Below are 17,930 nucleotides of genomic sequence, written 5' to 3'. Positions count from 1 at the left end.
AGCCAAGCCCGTTGTTATAGAAATTAATATAAAATTCATCGTGACTCCGATTGATAAAATGATTTCACCAATGTGCACAGAAACCATTTCTGCATCTTTTAGAGTCAAGATAATTTTTCTGAATCCGAATTCATTAATTTCCAAAAAATGCCCATCCATATGTCATTTTAGGAAATCTCACTCCCTTTAGTTAAGAAGTCCAACTTCTCTTTCATTAAATTTAACTCTTTAAATTTAACTATCTCTACGGGGTTTTAGTAATGCATTACTTGTGTAACCCTCAATGGTTCAGGAATACAGCTAGCTGTGGGCTCACAACTCCTTGTGACTCGGAACAACAATTTCCGACTTACCCATCGAATCATGGTAAGAGCGCCTAGCAACATCGCCCCATGATTCCCTAGGTATTACTGATAGTGCCTGCAAGAACCAGTAGATTTTGGTTAGCGTACAGTACGATCCCTTCAACCATATATCCCGATCGAATCAACAACCATTGGTATATCGAGAGTCGTTCGAGATTCGATAAGTATGCATAACATCTTGGAGATCTATTAGTGACATCGCATGTGTTACTAGGATAACCCATTAACCTAAAACACATCATGTACTCTGGCCAGAGATTCGTCACACTAATATCTCCTCAGATCGCATAGGATATCCACACTCACAAGTATGTGGTGAATCCTTGACAACAAAGCATCGACTCCTATATGTGTCGTAACTGTACCCAATCCCGACACCTGATGACCCCAATAGAGTCGGTAAACGAATCAAAGTACAGTACTAGCATATAGAGTCTCAATGATGTTTCAAGTAATAAGGATTAATGGTGTACAACCAAAACCGCGGACTTTATCCACTCGATAAGTGATAACCACTTGGAAAGTCCGAATAGGGTAGTTCGATCATTCATCATATGAATATCCATTTGCATGCTTTGAACATCTCTATGTTCCATACCAATGAAACGTGGTACTCGGCATCGCAAATGCTAGTCTCAACTCGAGCGATCCTTATCCCTTTTTTTGCGGACGGCTCAATTGACTAGGAACAGTTTAGAATATACAGTGACTATAAGATGTGTTTCATGATAGCCATCCCCATGTGCTACCACATCGTACATACACTATAGTATATTCAAGGTCTTTATCAAAAACAACAATATTATATCATAATATAACAATATGAAGAAAGATAAAGTCAATACCATTATAAAAGTGTAAATTATATTAAACAAAAGATTGTTTTAAATAAAGTCATAAAAGCCCTTAGCCACAATTTGGCTAACCGGGCACCCACTCTTTCAATGCTAAGGTCATCCAAAGAACAATAGTATGAATGACAATCTGCTAAGTGAAAACAACTCACTAGCATCTCAACTCAAGACGAGTAAAACAAGTCAGACTCTACCAAAGAATAAGAGTCCATCAAAATCAATTGAGATCGAATACAAAACCTCAGAATCGATATCAAGAATTTCAAAAATCATGATCTTATGATGTAATAACTTCAGTAATATCATAAAAGACTCATTTGTAACTGATTTTTCATATCATCATCTATTCTATAAACCTCAAAAGCAGCATTCAATTCATCAATTCATCAAGTCGCTATACAATTCCAATTCACAACTTAAACTAAAGTCGAATTCTTATTGGAATCTATCTGTCATCTCTATTCATTGACATATCTATCAATGCTGATTTAGATCTTGAACATATCTAGTGCATCGAATATACTGATTTCGGAATATTTCTGTAATCAAACATCATATATCAAACCGAAATCACAGAATCTTAATTCGAGATTCTATTTCATATCATCATATTCATATGCACATTATGTTCTTGTGGATCTAATTTTATAGCTTCTTATCCTTAATTCTTCTGCTCATCTGTATTCTATTAGTGCATCATCATCTATCATGCAGCATAAACAAATATTTCAATATGAACACAATCATGTTCAGTTTCAGTTCATCGAAGCAATAGTTCCATTCTTCAGTTCAATTCACAAATTCTCTTTTCTGATACAGAGATCATCATATAATAAGCTTTCCGCTATCATATATCTCTTACACCATTTAACATAAACAGGTTAAAACAAAATAAATCTGTTACCTGCAATTTCATTCTCAGGTGCATTTTCATTCTCTTACTCTGTATATTTCTGGAACTGTTCTTCATTCAAATCAACTTAAAACCTGATTTGCTTCAAATATAATCTACCACATCTGCTTGTCCAGATAACTCCCTCTACAATGTATGTTATCTGTATCGGTCTACTAGAGGTAAAGAACTACTTTCATATCTCTTGTGGAAGGAAAATTGCAGCCAATGGTGATTATCTCATACACTGTGGCATATCTACAATTTCATTCATTCTACTTCATCAGTCAATTTCAGTTCTCTTAGTCCTGTCTATGTCTTTCATAAAATCTTTCAGTCGTCAACATTTAATCAGACATAATCTTCAAATTCAAGCCATTAATTAATTCACTCAATCTTGATCTTTTTCATTAACTACAATTCAAAGAATTATAGTAGGCTTGAAAATTCTAATAAAACATTCTTCAATATTCAAAATATTCAACTTCGAGATGGTATATTTTTCTTTCTCATCATTTATATCTGTTGTGGCAAAGAACTATAAACAAAAATCATGTTCTAGGAACTTACCAACAAATTAATATACCTCTGTTCTTTCATAATTTTCTCCGTCAAAATTTATCAGCTGGTTGCTAGGTCTTGAAGTTGGTAGACAGTTGATCTGATACGATATTCATCTGTATCTTTCAGGTATTTGAACAACTGATCAAGTACTTCAGGCCAACTTCTACCTGCAATAACATCTATTCATTCGCTGATATTCTGTTCTGATCAATTAGAGATACTTCTTTCAGCTGAGCAATACGGTTCTATTCAGTCTGACCATACCATTCTGTTTCTTCTGGCCATACAATTATGTCAGTCTTACGTCACCCAAAGAACAATGCTCTCTTCGATTCTGGTTGCTTACATCACCCGAGAAAAATCTTATAACAAAATTAGTAAGAAATTCAAAAATTTACAAATCAGTAAATCAGGCAGTTGAATTTCAAAGATAGATCACGCTCACATGCAAATCATCACATCATCAAATCATCAAATCGCGTAATGCATAATCATGCAATACTATAAATGCATGTGACTCAATCTACCCCGCTCAACTTCTACCTCAGTCCGAGAAACTTATGCTTTGATACCACCTGTTGTGGGGCCTCGGGTTGCTAATCTCAAATCTTAAGGGGCAATTAATGAATAAGCATCATTAATCTAATAAGGAAAGAATAAGGATCAAACAAATTTTTTTTTTTTTTTCAAAAGGGGGTGCGCCCGGGCGGTTAAAAACAGCCGCCCGGGCGCCCCTGTTTTTTTCCAAAACAGTAGGCTAAGCCCCGGGGTGCGCCCGGGCTGTAGTTTTCTGCCGCCCGGGCGAATCTTGGGCAGAAAATCTGCTCTGTTCCTTTATCAGCAATTTGATCCCTTCAATCCATTCCAACTATCAAATTCAAGTCTAAAACATGTTATAAAATCTAAGAACATGCATACATTCGTATATCAAGTTCCTAACATCAAATCATGCATTTATTACATCAAATAAATAGCTCAAAAGGCATGAAACTACAAGCTACACCAAGTCTCAAAAGTGAGCTTCTAAAACATAAGTTTCATGTCAAGTTTTTCAACTTAAAACCCGAGTCCACACTTGCTAAATCTCGCTCCCGAGCTATCAACGTCCTCTCAGACTAGCTCCTGACCCATCTGTTGCAATGCACACATACAAAACAAAGCAACAGCCGGATAAACTCCGGTGAGAAATCATCTCAGTATAAGCAACATATCAAAAGCGTTAAATAAATCATATCGACTCTATTTAACTCGACTCAACAAATAGAGTAAATAACGCTTCTTTCGATCGATCGAGAATTGATTCATTCAACTTCATTGCCATCAAGATTCGTATCCGATCTTGACATGAATATTCATCTAACGTAGCCATTCTGGGCTAGAAAATAAGGTTAACCGCAACCTTGGCATAGAATCAATTCAATATAGTCTCGTATCATAATCATATCGACTCAAATCAAAGATCCACTACCTGGGATGGATCGACAACATCAAAATCAAATCAAAACAATAAATACGTATGTGATTTTGGCGGGATAACTCAATAATAGTCGTTCTTGAGTTTCAAAGTCCCTGACTCGCGATGTCGTCATTATACCTTCGTATTTCTTCTGTTTTGAATGCTTCAAATCTCAACGTCTTCTTCTTCGATACAACTCGGAGTCGTGAGTCGTTAGCCTTCAAAACTCATCTGAAACTGAGAAATAAAAATTCTATATCATCGATAACATTTCAAAGAAGGTCTTATCTCAGTCATTGGCTATCAAAACGGCTTCAAAACATCAATCGACGGCGTAGCGATTAAATATCGGTAACCGACGAAATATCGAATTCGACGTTAACTTCTTTAATTTCATAAACGTGTGATATATCATCACTATAACCTCATACACCAGCATATTAAACACAATCAGCTTCTATAACTCTTTATATACATGCTGGAAATCATGACAAGTTCATTCCTTAATCCATATTCGATCCGGTTTCGAAAATAAACGATACAACACGTCAAGAACATGATCATATAACAAAGTACTGATCTCTACCAAATTTCGTTCTTCAAAACATGCCGAGATGATTAAATACTTACATCAAATCGAAGGCCTTGTTGCAAGGATTCCAGAACACTTTTCGGAATCAAAATCGGACGAGCGGATCAAAAGTTACGGCGTTTTGAAAATCGGAAATGAAAAGCAAAGAGAAGGGTTCGGCTTCCTCTGTTCAATATTCTGAATACATATGCCATCTCCACGTTTCATTGCTGACAATATGATTTAAGAATCAGATATGTATTGCATAAATTGCAATTTAGCCCCTCAAGTCTTCATTAATTGCAATTCAGTCCTCGACCTTCTTTTTAATTCAATTTCAATCCAAAATAATTTAAGAATATTAGAATTTAAATCGAAAGTCAAAATATTCCCAAATTAAATATACTTGGATTAAAATTAAATAAATTTAGATTAAATCAATAATCCCGGCCTATTGCTCTTTAGTCCTTGAATCTTCGATATTCTCAAATCAGTCCCTGATCGGGTTGTATCTTCAAACTTAATCTTCTTTAATTCCAAAAATATGAAATTTAATCTCAAATTCCATAAATATTCAAATCGAATATTTATTTTTTTAATTTAAGAATTCTCGGAATTTAATTCTCAAAATCCAGAAAATTTCAAATTAAATATTTTCGGCTCGGAAATTAAATCTATAATTTCTTTCACTTCTTAAATCAATATTAGCCCATAATATGGAATTAAATTATCAAATCCCATAATTAATAATTTAATATTTTTGGGCCTTACAGAATCAAATTAATATCACAAAAATCGCTCAAATCATTATTATCAAATCGAGTGAATTTTGAACAACAATCCTTGCTAAGTGAAAACAACTCACTTGCATTTTTCAATTAAGGGAGAGTGAATCAAATCAGGGCTCCATGAACAAATAATGCGAGCCAATCTATCAATAATAATAAAATCACGTGATCACCCGTCAACGGGTACTACATCATGCCCAATAACAAGACAAACCAAAATCATGGTTGTCAACGTGGCCTCACTCACGAGGAATCCGCACGCAGTCACCGATTAGGACTCAGTCCTAAGGCATATTCAAATATCCCAATCAAAGAAATCTAGATCACTCAAGAATCAAATAATCGAAACTCTCCCGAATCAATATCAATATCCAGAAAGAAAATTCAAGTTCTCAAGAATTACGAATTTTGGAAATTCAAACTCGGAATATCAATCGATGGCAAATGGCAATAATTATCGAAGTCAAAGTCATGCGAATCAAGGATGCATAACTAAAATAGGATTCAAGAATCTTCAGATTAATCGAAGGATGGCTCAACTGTAACTGAATTCGTTGTCTTTCCAAAAACACTAATATCAACCTCTTATTCTATCAAAAAGAATTTCTTCCCAACAATTCTCAAATTCATCTCTTTCCAAAATATCAATCACAATAACTCCTCAACCACTTCAATACTATAAATTCATACAATTTCCCTTAAAACTCAATAAAAGTATCATTCTCGAAAGAACAATATAGGATACATCAATAAAATCTCAATATCATCGATTGAGATCTAATCGAATTCTCAAAATATTCAATTAATCCTAATCATCCCAAAAGTTTAGCATAAGACTGATCTTCTCAACCAACACCTCTCAGTCAGACTCAGTCTAATAGTCTGGCAGGTCATTTTGCTTAGCTTTAACTTCTTATAATGCTAAGCACAGTTTCTTGTACTCATTTTCCATGTCATGCAATGCTTCGGCTAACTCATCTTGTGTAAATTTATTAGAGTTGAAGTAAAATACCATGTGTTAGCCCGATTCCATTTTACAAGATTAAGAGACTTAAACGTGATTTAGAAATTTATGAAGGGACTAAATTGCAAAATGAACTCGGACAGGATTGGACCGTCCGATGTCAAAACAGAGCATCCGATCTCCCCCTGTTAGGTGTCAAGTTGGAGTCGACATGTGGCACAGATCGGACCGTCCGATCTGGAGATCGGATCGTCCGATGTGTTGGAGGAACATGTTTCAATGAGATTGTGACACATGGCGGTTGCATAAAGATCGTAACGTCTGTTGGGGGGATCGGAGCTTTCGATCTATGTCTATTAATAGGGGCGGATTTGGCCATTTTTTAGTCATTCCAAGCCTTTCCTCTCTCATAATGGCTCTATTTTAAGGGCTTCGGGACTTTTTATTTAAGAGTTGGAGTAGGTAGTAGTATTTTTATAGTTAGCGGACAGTGTCCGTAGTAGTGGCCAGGCAGCGGAACTTTGGCGAGGTGTCCAGGGGTCATAGCAAGGTTGTGCCCAAGCTATGGAGAGTTCGACATCATCAAGCTGACGACAAACGAATGTATAGCTCTGGCTCCTTATAGAAAATAAGGAGTATGCTATAGTTTAATTAAGGCTTTTAGAACATGATAGATGATGTTTGACATGTTAGATAATGCTTGGTTATTATGTATTTGTAGTACTGCATGGTAGGCTTGGAACCTATATGGGAGCTTTTGGGATCTGCCTTAGAAATGTACAAAAGTATTATTTGAGATATCCATGTCATGATATTATGCTGCATGGTAGGCATGGTTTATCTGATTATACGGCATGACTTTATCTAAATATACATGTCATGATATTATGTTGCATACATGATCATCTTGAACTAGTATCCTTGTGTTATCTTGTAATAGGGTGTTTACCCTATCCGGTTATTGGATGGTTGGACTGATGTGATGGTATTTTCCTATATTTGATTGAGTTAATTTGTGATGATTAGGTGTATTTTGATTGATTAAATCCATGTTATAGTTCCTAATCATGGTATGTGATTTGATATAGGAAAAGTGAAGAAAATGAGCTAAAGATGGAAGGAAAGAGCGAGATAAGAGAAGAATTACGGAGCAACAATGATCCAAAAATAATTTTTAATTTTAGAGAGCTTCAAATCCGATCTTCACCGTTCCGAAAGAAATTCAAGATGTTGTGAACCTGCTGTCCAAATTTCAGCTCAATCCGACAGCTAGATCTTCGGATATGAATTTTTCAAAATCGCTCCTCGCTGAAAAAAAAATAGCTCGCTCGATCTGCAACATTTTACCGATCGAGCGACCAAAAAATTATGAAAACAGTAGCTGGAAAAAATATGCTCGCTCGATCTGCAACATTTTACCGATCGAGCGAGCGGATCTGTTCGGGAAGAATTTTATTTTAGACTCTAGACTTTTATTAGGTCTTGATTCCGATTTTTTAGACATCAATCATCAGATTGGGAGGCTTAGAACGTGGAAGAACTTTCTTGGCGGCTAGGTTTCTTTTCTCTTTCCTTAGATTTAATTTTCTTTCATGAATTTTTTTAGAAAATTCATGAATCGTTGTGGCTAAGTTTTAGTACTTGGTTGAGAAAGACGAACCCTTGAGTTATGTAATTTGTGAGATTCAGTTTTCATTGTTTAATTCCATATTGCGTATCAAGAGTTGTTTTGGATTCATTGTCATGCTTGTATGTGAGATCTTAGGATTGATCACCTTAGGATTTTGCTATACAATCTATTGCTAAATTAGAATTTAAATCCGTAATTGTTTGAATCATCTGATTTGTGAAGCAACTATGATTAATATTTTCTGCTGTTGAATTTGTTAAATCGTAGGAACAACAATTGACTAGATTAAATACATCTGTTGGTGCATGTGTTTTCTAGATTCATCAGTTTTACTCATTTAAATGCTATCGTGGATTTAAATCTAATCGCTGGTATTGGGTTAATTTATGGGGTAAGGGTTAACTTAGATCGCTGGTGTCTAGTTAACTAAAATTAAGGTGAAACAGGAATTAAATTTCCAATGATGAATATTCAATGTGAATTAATTATTTTTAGGGAATCGATGATCGAATGAATAATTTCAAGGGTGTAGTCGACCGATACCAAGTCTCGTTATTTATTTGATCTTCCTTATTTTAATTCTTGCATAGTAGTTTATAAAATCCAACAAACCCCTTTTAATTATTTTAAGTATTTTTAAGAACACAAATAAATTTCACTTTTCTCGTGGGAACGATCCCTACTCTCGCTACTACATGTTTATTTAGTTAATCTGAGTTGGGTTAATTTGGGCGTGATATGACTAAGCGCTACCAAATTTTGGCGTCGTTGCCGGGGAAAGCTATTAATTTATTTTGTGTTCTTGTTTTTTTTATTTATTTTTATTTTTTATTTATATTATTTTCTCCCAGTGCTACTCTGGTTTGTTCATGCTTACAGGAGAATCTTCTGAAGAAGAATTCCATTACGATTCAGAGATAGAGAGAACACTCCATAGAAGAAGTAAGGAAGCTCGACAGAAATTGGAGGAGGACGAAAATCAAACTGAAAACATCGTAGAAGAGATGACTGACAATGCGAATCTGAGCTTGAGACAATTGGGACCTCCTGATCCCAATCAACAACCTTTATGCATTAATTTTCCTACTCTAGAAAATAATGCCTCTTTTGAGCTTAAATCTGGATTAATTCATTTATTGCCTTCTTTTCATGTTCTTGCAGGTGAGAACCCTAACAAGCACTTGATGGAACTTCATGTGGTTTGTGCAAGTATGAAACCCCATGGAGTGACAGAGGAGCAGATCCAACTGAGAGCCTTTCCTTTCTCTTTGAAGAGTGCTGCTAAGGATTGACTATATTATTTACCCTCTGGATCCATCACGACTTGGACTGAGATTAAAAGAATTTTCCTGGAGAAGTACTTCCCAGCTTCTAAAGCAGCCAACATCAGGAAGGATATCTATGTGATCAAGCAATATGCATGGGAATCACTTCATGAGTACTGGGAGCGGTTCAAAAAGTTTTGTGCTAGCTGTCCGCAACATCAGATAAGTGAAAATCAATTAATTCAATTGTGATATGAAGGTTTGTTGCCTCATGATAGGAGTATGCTAGATTCAGCTAGTGGAGGAGTTTTTATGGATAAAACTCCAGTTCAAGCGAGGAATCTGATAGAGAACATGGCTGCCAATTCTCAACAATTTGGAACCATCAGGAGTGATCATGCGCCCAGACGGGGCAATGAGGTAAATGTTTCTTCCCTTGAACAACAATTGACTGAACTGACGTCTTTTGTGCGTCAAATGGCTGTATGGAATGGACAAACGGTGAAAGTTTGTGGAATTTGCAATGCGATGGGGCACGCTACTGACATGTGTCCCACACTTCAAGAGGAGTCGTTCGAACATGTGAATGCTACTGGTGGTTTTCCTGGACCTCCACAGCGGAAGTATGATCCATACTCCAGCACATACAATCCTGGCTGGAAGGATCATCCAAATCTGAGATACCGAAACCAACAGGGAAATCAGCCTGGGCCTCAGGCACCTCAGCAACATCAAGCTTATAGGCCACCGTATCCTCCACAACCACAACGTCCTCAAGTTCCAACGCCTGGTGAGTTTCTAGAAAACATTGTTAAGGATCTTGCTACTAATATTGTAACTTTTCAACATGAAACTCGAGCAAGTATCCAACACTTGAACACTCAGGTGGGGCAGTTGGCAACAGCAATAAGCAGGTTGGAAGCACAACATTCCAATGCTTTGCCATCACTGACAGTGGTGAACCCAAGAGAGAACGTGAGTGCCATAACTTTGAGGAGTGGAAGAGAGTTGAAGGTCCATGAGGAGGAGGTTCAAACACCGGTAAAGAAGGAAGAGGTGGAGGAATCCAAAATGTATGGGAATGAAATAATTCAAAAAGCGCCAAAAGGTAAGTTTCCTCCTCTTTCTGAGTATAAAATTGTAGCCCCTTTTCCCTTAGCATTAAAAGAGTCTAGGAAGGATGAAGGAATTAAGGGGTTGTATGAAGTGTTTCGTATATGTGAGGTAAATATTCCACTGTTAGATGTTATTAAACAAGTACCTCGCTATGCTAAATTTTTAAAAGAGTTGTGTACTATGAAGAGAAAACAAAAACTGAAGGGATGTCAGAAAGTTGAATTGGGAGAACAGGTCTCTGCCGTAATTCAAAGAAAGTTACCTACAAAATGCAAGGACCCAGGTATGTTCTCGATTCCTTGTAAGATAGGATATGTTCAGCTTGATACAGCCATGTTAGATTTAGGAGCATCGATTAATGTTATGCCATACTCTGTTTATGCTTCCTTAAAACTAGGGCCCTTGCTTGAAACTGACATTGTTGTTCAGATGACTGATAAATCTACTATTTTTCCTAGAGGAGTGATAGAGGATGTTTTTGTGCAAGTTGGTAATTTGATTTTTCCTGCTGATTTCTATGTGCTTGATATGAAAAATAATGATTTGAATTGCCCAACTTTGCTCGGGAGACCATTTTTGAAAACTTCAAAGTCTATCATAGATGTTGATAATGGTACTCTCACTATGGAATTTGTTGGGGAAATTGCTAAGTTTAATATTTTTGATACCTTGAAAAATCCTAGTTGTGAAAGTGATGTTAATATTCTTGATGTCAATGATCACTTATCACAAGGACAAAAGAAGTTTGTAATTGAGGATAAGTTGAAGGAGATTGTTGTAAGACCTGCTGAGAATTCGAATTCTAAAATTTTTCTTTCTGATTTGCAGGCATCTAAAACTGAGCCGAAACTTCCTCTAGATAGATCAAAAGGAATCCCCAAGAAATACAAGAAGAGAAAGCATGAGACGAAATTAACTAGAAAATTACTCAAGTGGGTGAAGGTGGACAATGGAACTAGATATGAACCACCTTGATGAACTGAAGCATACAGTCGGGCCGACGACTGTAAACAGAGGCGCTGCTTGGGAGGCAACCCAAGGGGAGTATTTTCTTTCATTCTTAGTTTTTATTTATTTTTGTTTTGCATTTTTTTTTCTTACATTTGGGACAATGTAAGATTTTAAGTATGGGGGAGAGGACTTAGCTAGTCATTGAGAGAATTTAGCCGTTTTAAAAAAAAAATATTTTAGAGCTCATAGTTTGTGATGAATTTGACTGTTGAAATTCACTAGCCCATGATGATATCTAATTGATGACGTGCATGTTTTTGAAAATAGATGATTTGCTAACCTTGGAACACTTTGATATCCAATGCAAATTAGACTTTGATGTAGTTCTTGAATATCCTTAAGCACGCATGAGTCATGGCTTGTGAATTGTATATGACATAGTGAAGGTCATTGTGAGCCTTGTGATAGTCTTGGGAAGTCGCTAGCCTATTGTTACGCCTTAAACACATACAAATCTCGTGTGATGAGATTAATGTTTTTAATGCATTAACAAGTCTCATAATATTATGTTTTGATGATTACAAAACTCGGTTAATTGTTACTAACCATTTAAAGTGAGATTTTGCAGATTAGATTTATTGACAAATAAATTATTGGAAGTTATTTTGAAGCTATCAATGTATTTATGAAGTCTCAATTTGCTCATATAATGGACACAATGTTATGTGGATGTCATGGAACATTGTTAAGAGATATTTAGAAAAAGACAAGAAGAAGCCAAAGTATGGAGCAGCAAATTCCGAAAATTACTGGAAATTTTCTATGACCTTAAATCGGATCTCCACCTGTCATAATCTAGATAAAGAAGTGTTACAAGTACTGTCCAACTTTGAGAGCAATCCAACGGCTAGAATAAGACATATGAATTTTTCCATATATGCTGCACAGTACCCACTTCTGCAAGGAACGAAACCATGAAGATTCGACTTCAAAAAGTAACTGGGAATGTTTGAGTAATCCAAATCAAATCTTCACCTCTCAGATTCAGTATTATGATGTTATAAAGCTTCTGTCAAAATTTCAGGTCAATCCAATGGATGGATTAAGAGATATGAATTTTTCAAATTTGTTGCACAGAACAGGTTCGAAAACATGATGAAGCGAATTTCGAAAATTACTGGAAATTTTTAACTCGTTCAAATCAAATCTTCACCGTTCAGAATGTAGATCTGGATGTTTGAAAGCTTCAGTTAAAATTTCAGATCAATCCAACGGTTAGATTAAAATATATGAGTTTTCCACAAAATCCGCTCAGTGTTGGGAAAAAGAAGGCAGCGGCGCCGAACACTTTTTGTCTCTCCTTGACTTCTTAACACACGCTCCAAGAACTCAAATCAGATTCAAATCTTTGCCAACTATAAATAAAGGCCATCCAAGTTCATTTGGAGATATCCAACCTCATCTCTTCTCTCCTTTGCAAGCAATTTCTCACTATCAAAGTGTTTGTGTGATATATTTGAGAGTGTTTGTAAAAATAGTTTGTGAGTTGGTTGTGCTATTATTGTAAGCACTTGAGTGTGAAGCCAAGTGTGTTGTGCTATCGTTGTAAGCACTTGAGTGTGAAGCCAAGTGTGTTGTGTTGAGGCTATCCTTGGAGCCCTTAAGGTCAAGTGTTTGAGTTGTATCGGCGCGGTGATCGTGTTGAGTTGTACGGCTATCCTTGGAGCCATCAAGGACAAGAGTTGAAGTGCTAGTGGATCCTTGGTTAATCGATCTTAACCAAGAAGGGGAGACGTAGACAATTTATCGTCGAACTTCCATAAACATCTCTTATCTCTTTTACTGCTTTATTTACATTACGCATTTATTTACTGCACTTATATTTGATTGCTTTAAGTCTTCCGCTTGCGTACTTGCATAATTTCTTTAAATTGCTAAAGTTGCCAATAGAACCTAAATCCCCCCCCCCCCCCCATTAGGTTCTAACAAGTGGTATCAAAGCCATTTTTTTATAAAATATTTTCAAAAAGGCTCTATGGCAAATCTAGCGAGCGACTATGCTCAAGGGCAATCAACAAATCGTCCTCCTCTTTTCAATGGCATAAACTACGGGTATTGGAAAAACCAAATATCCCTATATATCCAATCCGTAGACTATGACCTTTGGAAGGTTACTGTGAAAGGTCCCTACATACCTACTAAAGAGGTTGAGGGTGTCAAAATTTCTAAGGGAATGAACGACTTTTCCAAGAAGGATATGAAACTTATATCTCAAAATGCTAAAGCCATGAATATTCTTCATTGTTCCTTAGATATGAACGAGTACAACCGGATCTTGATGTGCTCATACGCTAAAAAAATATGGGACAAGTTGGACATATGCCATGAAGGGACTAATCAAGTCAAAGAGACGAAGATCGATCTACTCCAACTCAAATACGAAACATTTGAGATGGAAACCAATGAGGACGTCGACACAATGTTCCGAAGGCTTACTCAAATCATCAATGAGTTAGCCCAACTTGGAGAAAAGTATCCATCCAAGCAAGTTTGGAGAAGAGCTCTACGCGCTCTACCCAAGGAGTGGGATGCCAAGAGGACGGCCATCATTGAGTCCAACAAAGGCGACAACGCATCCTACGATCTTGATCAACTACATGGGACACTAAAAACCCATGAGTTGGAAGTGGCTACAAGAAAAGAGTCAAAGAAGGAGGATGAGAAAACCAAGGCAAAGGGGATTGCCTTATCCACCCAAGTCGAAGAAGAAGATGATGATATGGCTCTCTTCGCAAGAAAATTCAAAAAATTCATGCGAGAAAACAACTTCAAAAAGAAGACGGATAAGGAATTTACTTGCTACAATTGTCAACAACAAGAGCATTATGCAAATGAGTGCACTCTCAAGAAGAAATATGACAAAGGCAAGAAGAAAGCACTCATAGCCACTTGGAGCGATAGCGATGACGATGATGAGGAAGCCAACCTTTGTCTCATGGCCAAAGATGATGACATCACCTCCGACGACAATGATGAGGTACCATCTTATGATGAAATACTTCAAGAATATAAACTTATGTTTGATATGGCTAAAACCCTTAGAAAAGAAAATAAACTTCTTAAAAATGAATTAGATTCTAAGAAGCATGAAAACCTAAGATTAAAGGATGACATAGCTCACTTAGAAAAATCATTTGATAAGTTCAATATTAGTAGTAATAAATTGAGTAACTTACTTAGCATGCAGAAATGTAGTTTTGATAAGGGTGGAATAGGGTATGGTAAGAAATCAATTGACTTTACTAGCCTAATTGCAAAGGCAAAAATGAGATTACCCTCTACATGCTCTTATTGTTGTAAAATAGGACATGTTAGACATAAATGTAGATCTTTAAGATTTCAATATAATCAAAAGAGCTATATGAAATGGAGGCCTAAGAGTACTTAACAACTCATCAGTTGGCATTATGAGATCATGATCTAAGGGAGTTCATCATAGACCGGTTTAAATTGCCTTGATGCGACTGGTCTTCCTGATGAACGCTGCTCTGTCCAAGAAAATAGGTTTTTAAAGAGGCATAGCCCTACCTACTACTGGGAGCACTCTTAGAAAGTGGCGATGATGTTGCTATGAGAGACTGAACTCTAAGAAGTCTATTTTGTATCTCTCTTTTCTAACACTGTGGACCCAAAAGAACTAAAGGGTACCAAAATAAATTTTTTGTAGGGAAATAGGAAAAATGTTCTCCCTAGCATATGGTATCTAGACAGTGGATGTTCTAGACATATGACGGGAAACAAGGAGCTTCTACAATCCATCAAACCAAAGGAGAAGAGAACTGTCACCTTTGGAGATAACAGCAAAGGAGTTATCGAAGGAATCGGGCTCAATAGGTATTTCTAAATCCTGCTTGATTGATGATGTACTCCTAGTGAAAGGGCTTAAACATAATATACTAAGCATAAGTCAATTGTGCGATAGAGGTTATGAAGTCAAATTCACTCCCCAACACTGCACTATATCACTCACATCTGACAAATCCATAAATTTCAAAGGATATAGAAGTGAAAACGTATACAAGGTTTCTTTAAATAATTTATCTTTATCAAATATTAAAAGCCTTGTATCCTTGAATGTTGATGACAACATTCTTTGGCATAGACGACTAGGTCATGTTGGTCCTAGTACCATAGAAAAACTTTTTAAACATGATTTAGTTGTTGGTATGCCAAAACTCAATTTAAAATTAGATTATGTTTGTGATGCATGTCAACTTGGCAAACATACAAGAGAATCTTTTAAAAGCAAAAATTTTATATCTACTTCTATGCCCCTTGAACTTCTTCACCTAGATCTATGTGGTCCCTCGAGGAACGCTAGTCTAGGAGGGAAGCTTTATGCATTTGTCATTGTAGATGATTTTTCACGTTACACGTGGACATTATTTTTAGCCCACAAAAATGATGCCTTTGATTATTTTAAAAATTTTGTCAAACGGGTTGAGAATGAGAAAAATCTTTCTATAAAACAGATCCGTAGTGACCACGGAACTGAATTTCAAAATGAGAGTTTTTCAAACTTTTGTGAAGAGAACGGCATCGGTCACAATTTTTCTTGTCCTAGGACTCCTCAACAAAACGGTGTCGTTGAGAGGAAAAATAGGACACTTGTGGAGATTGCGAGGACCATGATATGTGAGCATTCTCTACCAAAATATTTTTGGGCTGAAGCAATGAACACTGCCTGTTACATCATTAATCGTGTATCAATAAGGTCAATTCTCAAGAAAACTCCATATGAATTATGGAGAGGGAGAAAGCCTAACATTTCATACTTTCGGGCTTTCGGTTCCAAATGCTATATACATAATAATGGTAAGGACAACCTTGGAAAATTTGATGCCAAATCCGACAAAGGTATTTTTCTTGGGTATTCCATAACAAGTAAGGCTTTTAGAGTTTTTAATAAACGTACTTTACTTGTTGAAGAATCTATGCATGTTGTATTTGATGAATCAATGTCAATAGTCTCTCGCACTAACAATGATGATGTAGAATTACTCGAAGAAGAGTTGGCTTCATCAAGTCTAAATGATTTAGTTGTTTCTGTTGAGAAAACACCACTTCCAAAGGATTGGACGCTTCACAAAGATCATCCTATAGATCTTATTATTGGAAGTCCTTCGAAGGGAGTAGCCACTCGTTCTTCTCTTAATAATATTTGCAATCATCTTGCTTTTTTTTCGCATGTTGAACCTAAGTGTATTGATAATGCTTTATTAGATGATTCTTGGATTATTGCTATGCAAGATGACTTGAATGAGTTTAAACGCAATAATGTTTGGAATCTTGTTCCTAGGCCGCACGATAGATCTATCATAGGAACTAAATGGGTGTTTAGGAATAAACTTGACGAGCATGACACTATTACTAGAAATAAAGCTAGACTTGTAGCTAAAGGATATAGTCAAGAAGAAGGCATTGATTATGATGAGACTTATGCGCCTTTTGCTAGACTAGAATCTATTCGCATGTTACTTGCTTTTGCTTGCTCTAGAAATTTTAAGTTATTTCAAATGGATGTTAAGAGTGCATTTCTTAACGATGAATTGAAAGAGGAAGTTTATATTGAACAACCTAATGGTTTTGTTGATGCATTATTACCTGATCATGTGTATAGACTAAACAAAGCTTTGTATGGTTTGAAACAAGCTCCTCGAGCTTGGTATGAAAAACTATCAACTTTCCTTATTTCAAATGATTTTTCAAGAGGAAAGATTGATATTACTTTGTTTACCAAACATGTCAAAGATGATTTATTGATTGTGCAAATTTATGTTGATGACATAATTTTTGGTTCTACTAATGAAACTCTTTGTCAAGAATTCTCTAAGTTGATGCAGGAACACTTCGAGATGAGTATGATGGGGGAACTTAACTATTTCCTCGGATTACAAATCAAACAGTGCAAGGATGGGTTCTTTGTGAACCAAAGCAAATACATCAAGGAGATTCTAAAGAAGTTTGGAATGGAGAACACAAAATCATCATCTACACCGATGAGCACAGCAATCAGACTCGAAAAGGATGAAAATGGTAAATCTGTAGATCAATCTTTCTTTCGTAGTATGATTGGCTCCTTATTATATGCTACTGCTAGTAGACCGGACATTATGTTTAGTGTTTGCCTGTGTGCACGATTTCAATCATGTCCAAAGTAATCACATTTGTTCGCCTTAAAACACATTTTCAAATATCTTTCAAATACTCCAAATCTCGGCTTGTGGTATTCGAAAAATTTTTTCTTTGATTTAAAAGCATATTGTGATGCCGACTTTGGTGAATATAAGGTGGACCGAAAAAGCACTAGTGGAACCTGTTTCTTTTTAGGAAACTGTTTAGTTTCTTGGTTTTCCAAAAAGCAAAACTGTGTTGCGTTGTCAACAACTGATGCCGAATATATGGCTGCCGGTAGTTGTTGTGCGCAAATTCTTTGGATGAAGCATCAATTGCT

At 36.2% G+C, this 17,930-nt stretch overlaps 1 protein-coding gene across 1 annotated transcript; it reads left to right on the top strand.

Moving 5' to 3' along the window:
* Positions 1-9,703: 9,703 nt before the first annotated feature.
* On the top strand, positions 9,704-11,440 carry LOC140894334 (uncharacterized). Its single transcript, XM_073302832.1, has 2 exons — positions 9,704-10,422; positions 10,924-11,440. Exons 1-2 carry the CDS (start codon positions 9,704-9,706, stop codon positions 11,438-11,440), a joined length of 1,236 nt encoding a protein of 411 aa, XP_073158933.1.
* The last annotated feature ends 6,490 nt before the right edge of the window (positions 11,441-17,930 follow it).

The sequence above is a fragment of the Henckelia pumila genome, chromosome 1, assembly GCF_033568475.1.
Source record: "Henckelia pumila isolate YLH828 chromosome 1, ASM3356847v2, whole genome shotgun sequence".
Lineage (NCBI taxonomy): Eukaryota > Viridiplantae > Streptophyta > Magnoliopsida > Lamiales > Gesneriaceae > Henckelia > Henckelia pumila.
The sequence above is the reverse complement of the archived record's forward strand: the minus strand, read 5'-3'. Positions and strand labels throughout refer to the sequence as shown.

What these genes read in the sequence shown, in the direction of transcription:
- LOC140894334 (XM_073302832.1), top strand. Translation starts at nt 9,704, where the DNA reads ATGGCTGCCAATTCTCAACAATTTGGAACCATCAGGAGTGATCATGCG. An exon ending in GAGGTGGAGGAATCCAAAAT is followed by an intron (nt 10,423 to 10,923) that starts GTATGGGAATGA and finishes TATTTTTCCTAG; the next exon opens with AGGAGTGATAGAGGATGTTT.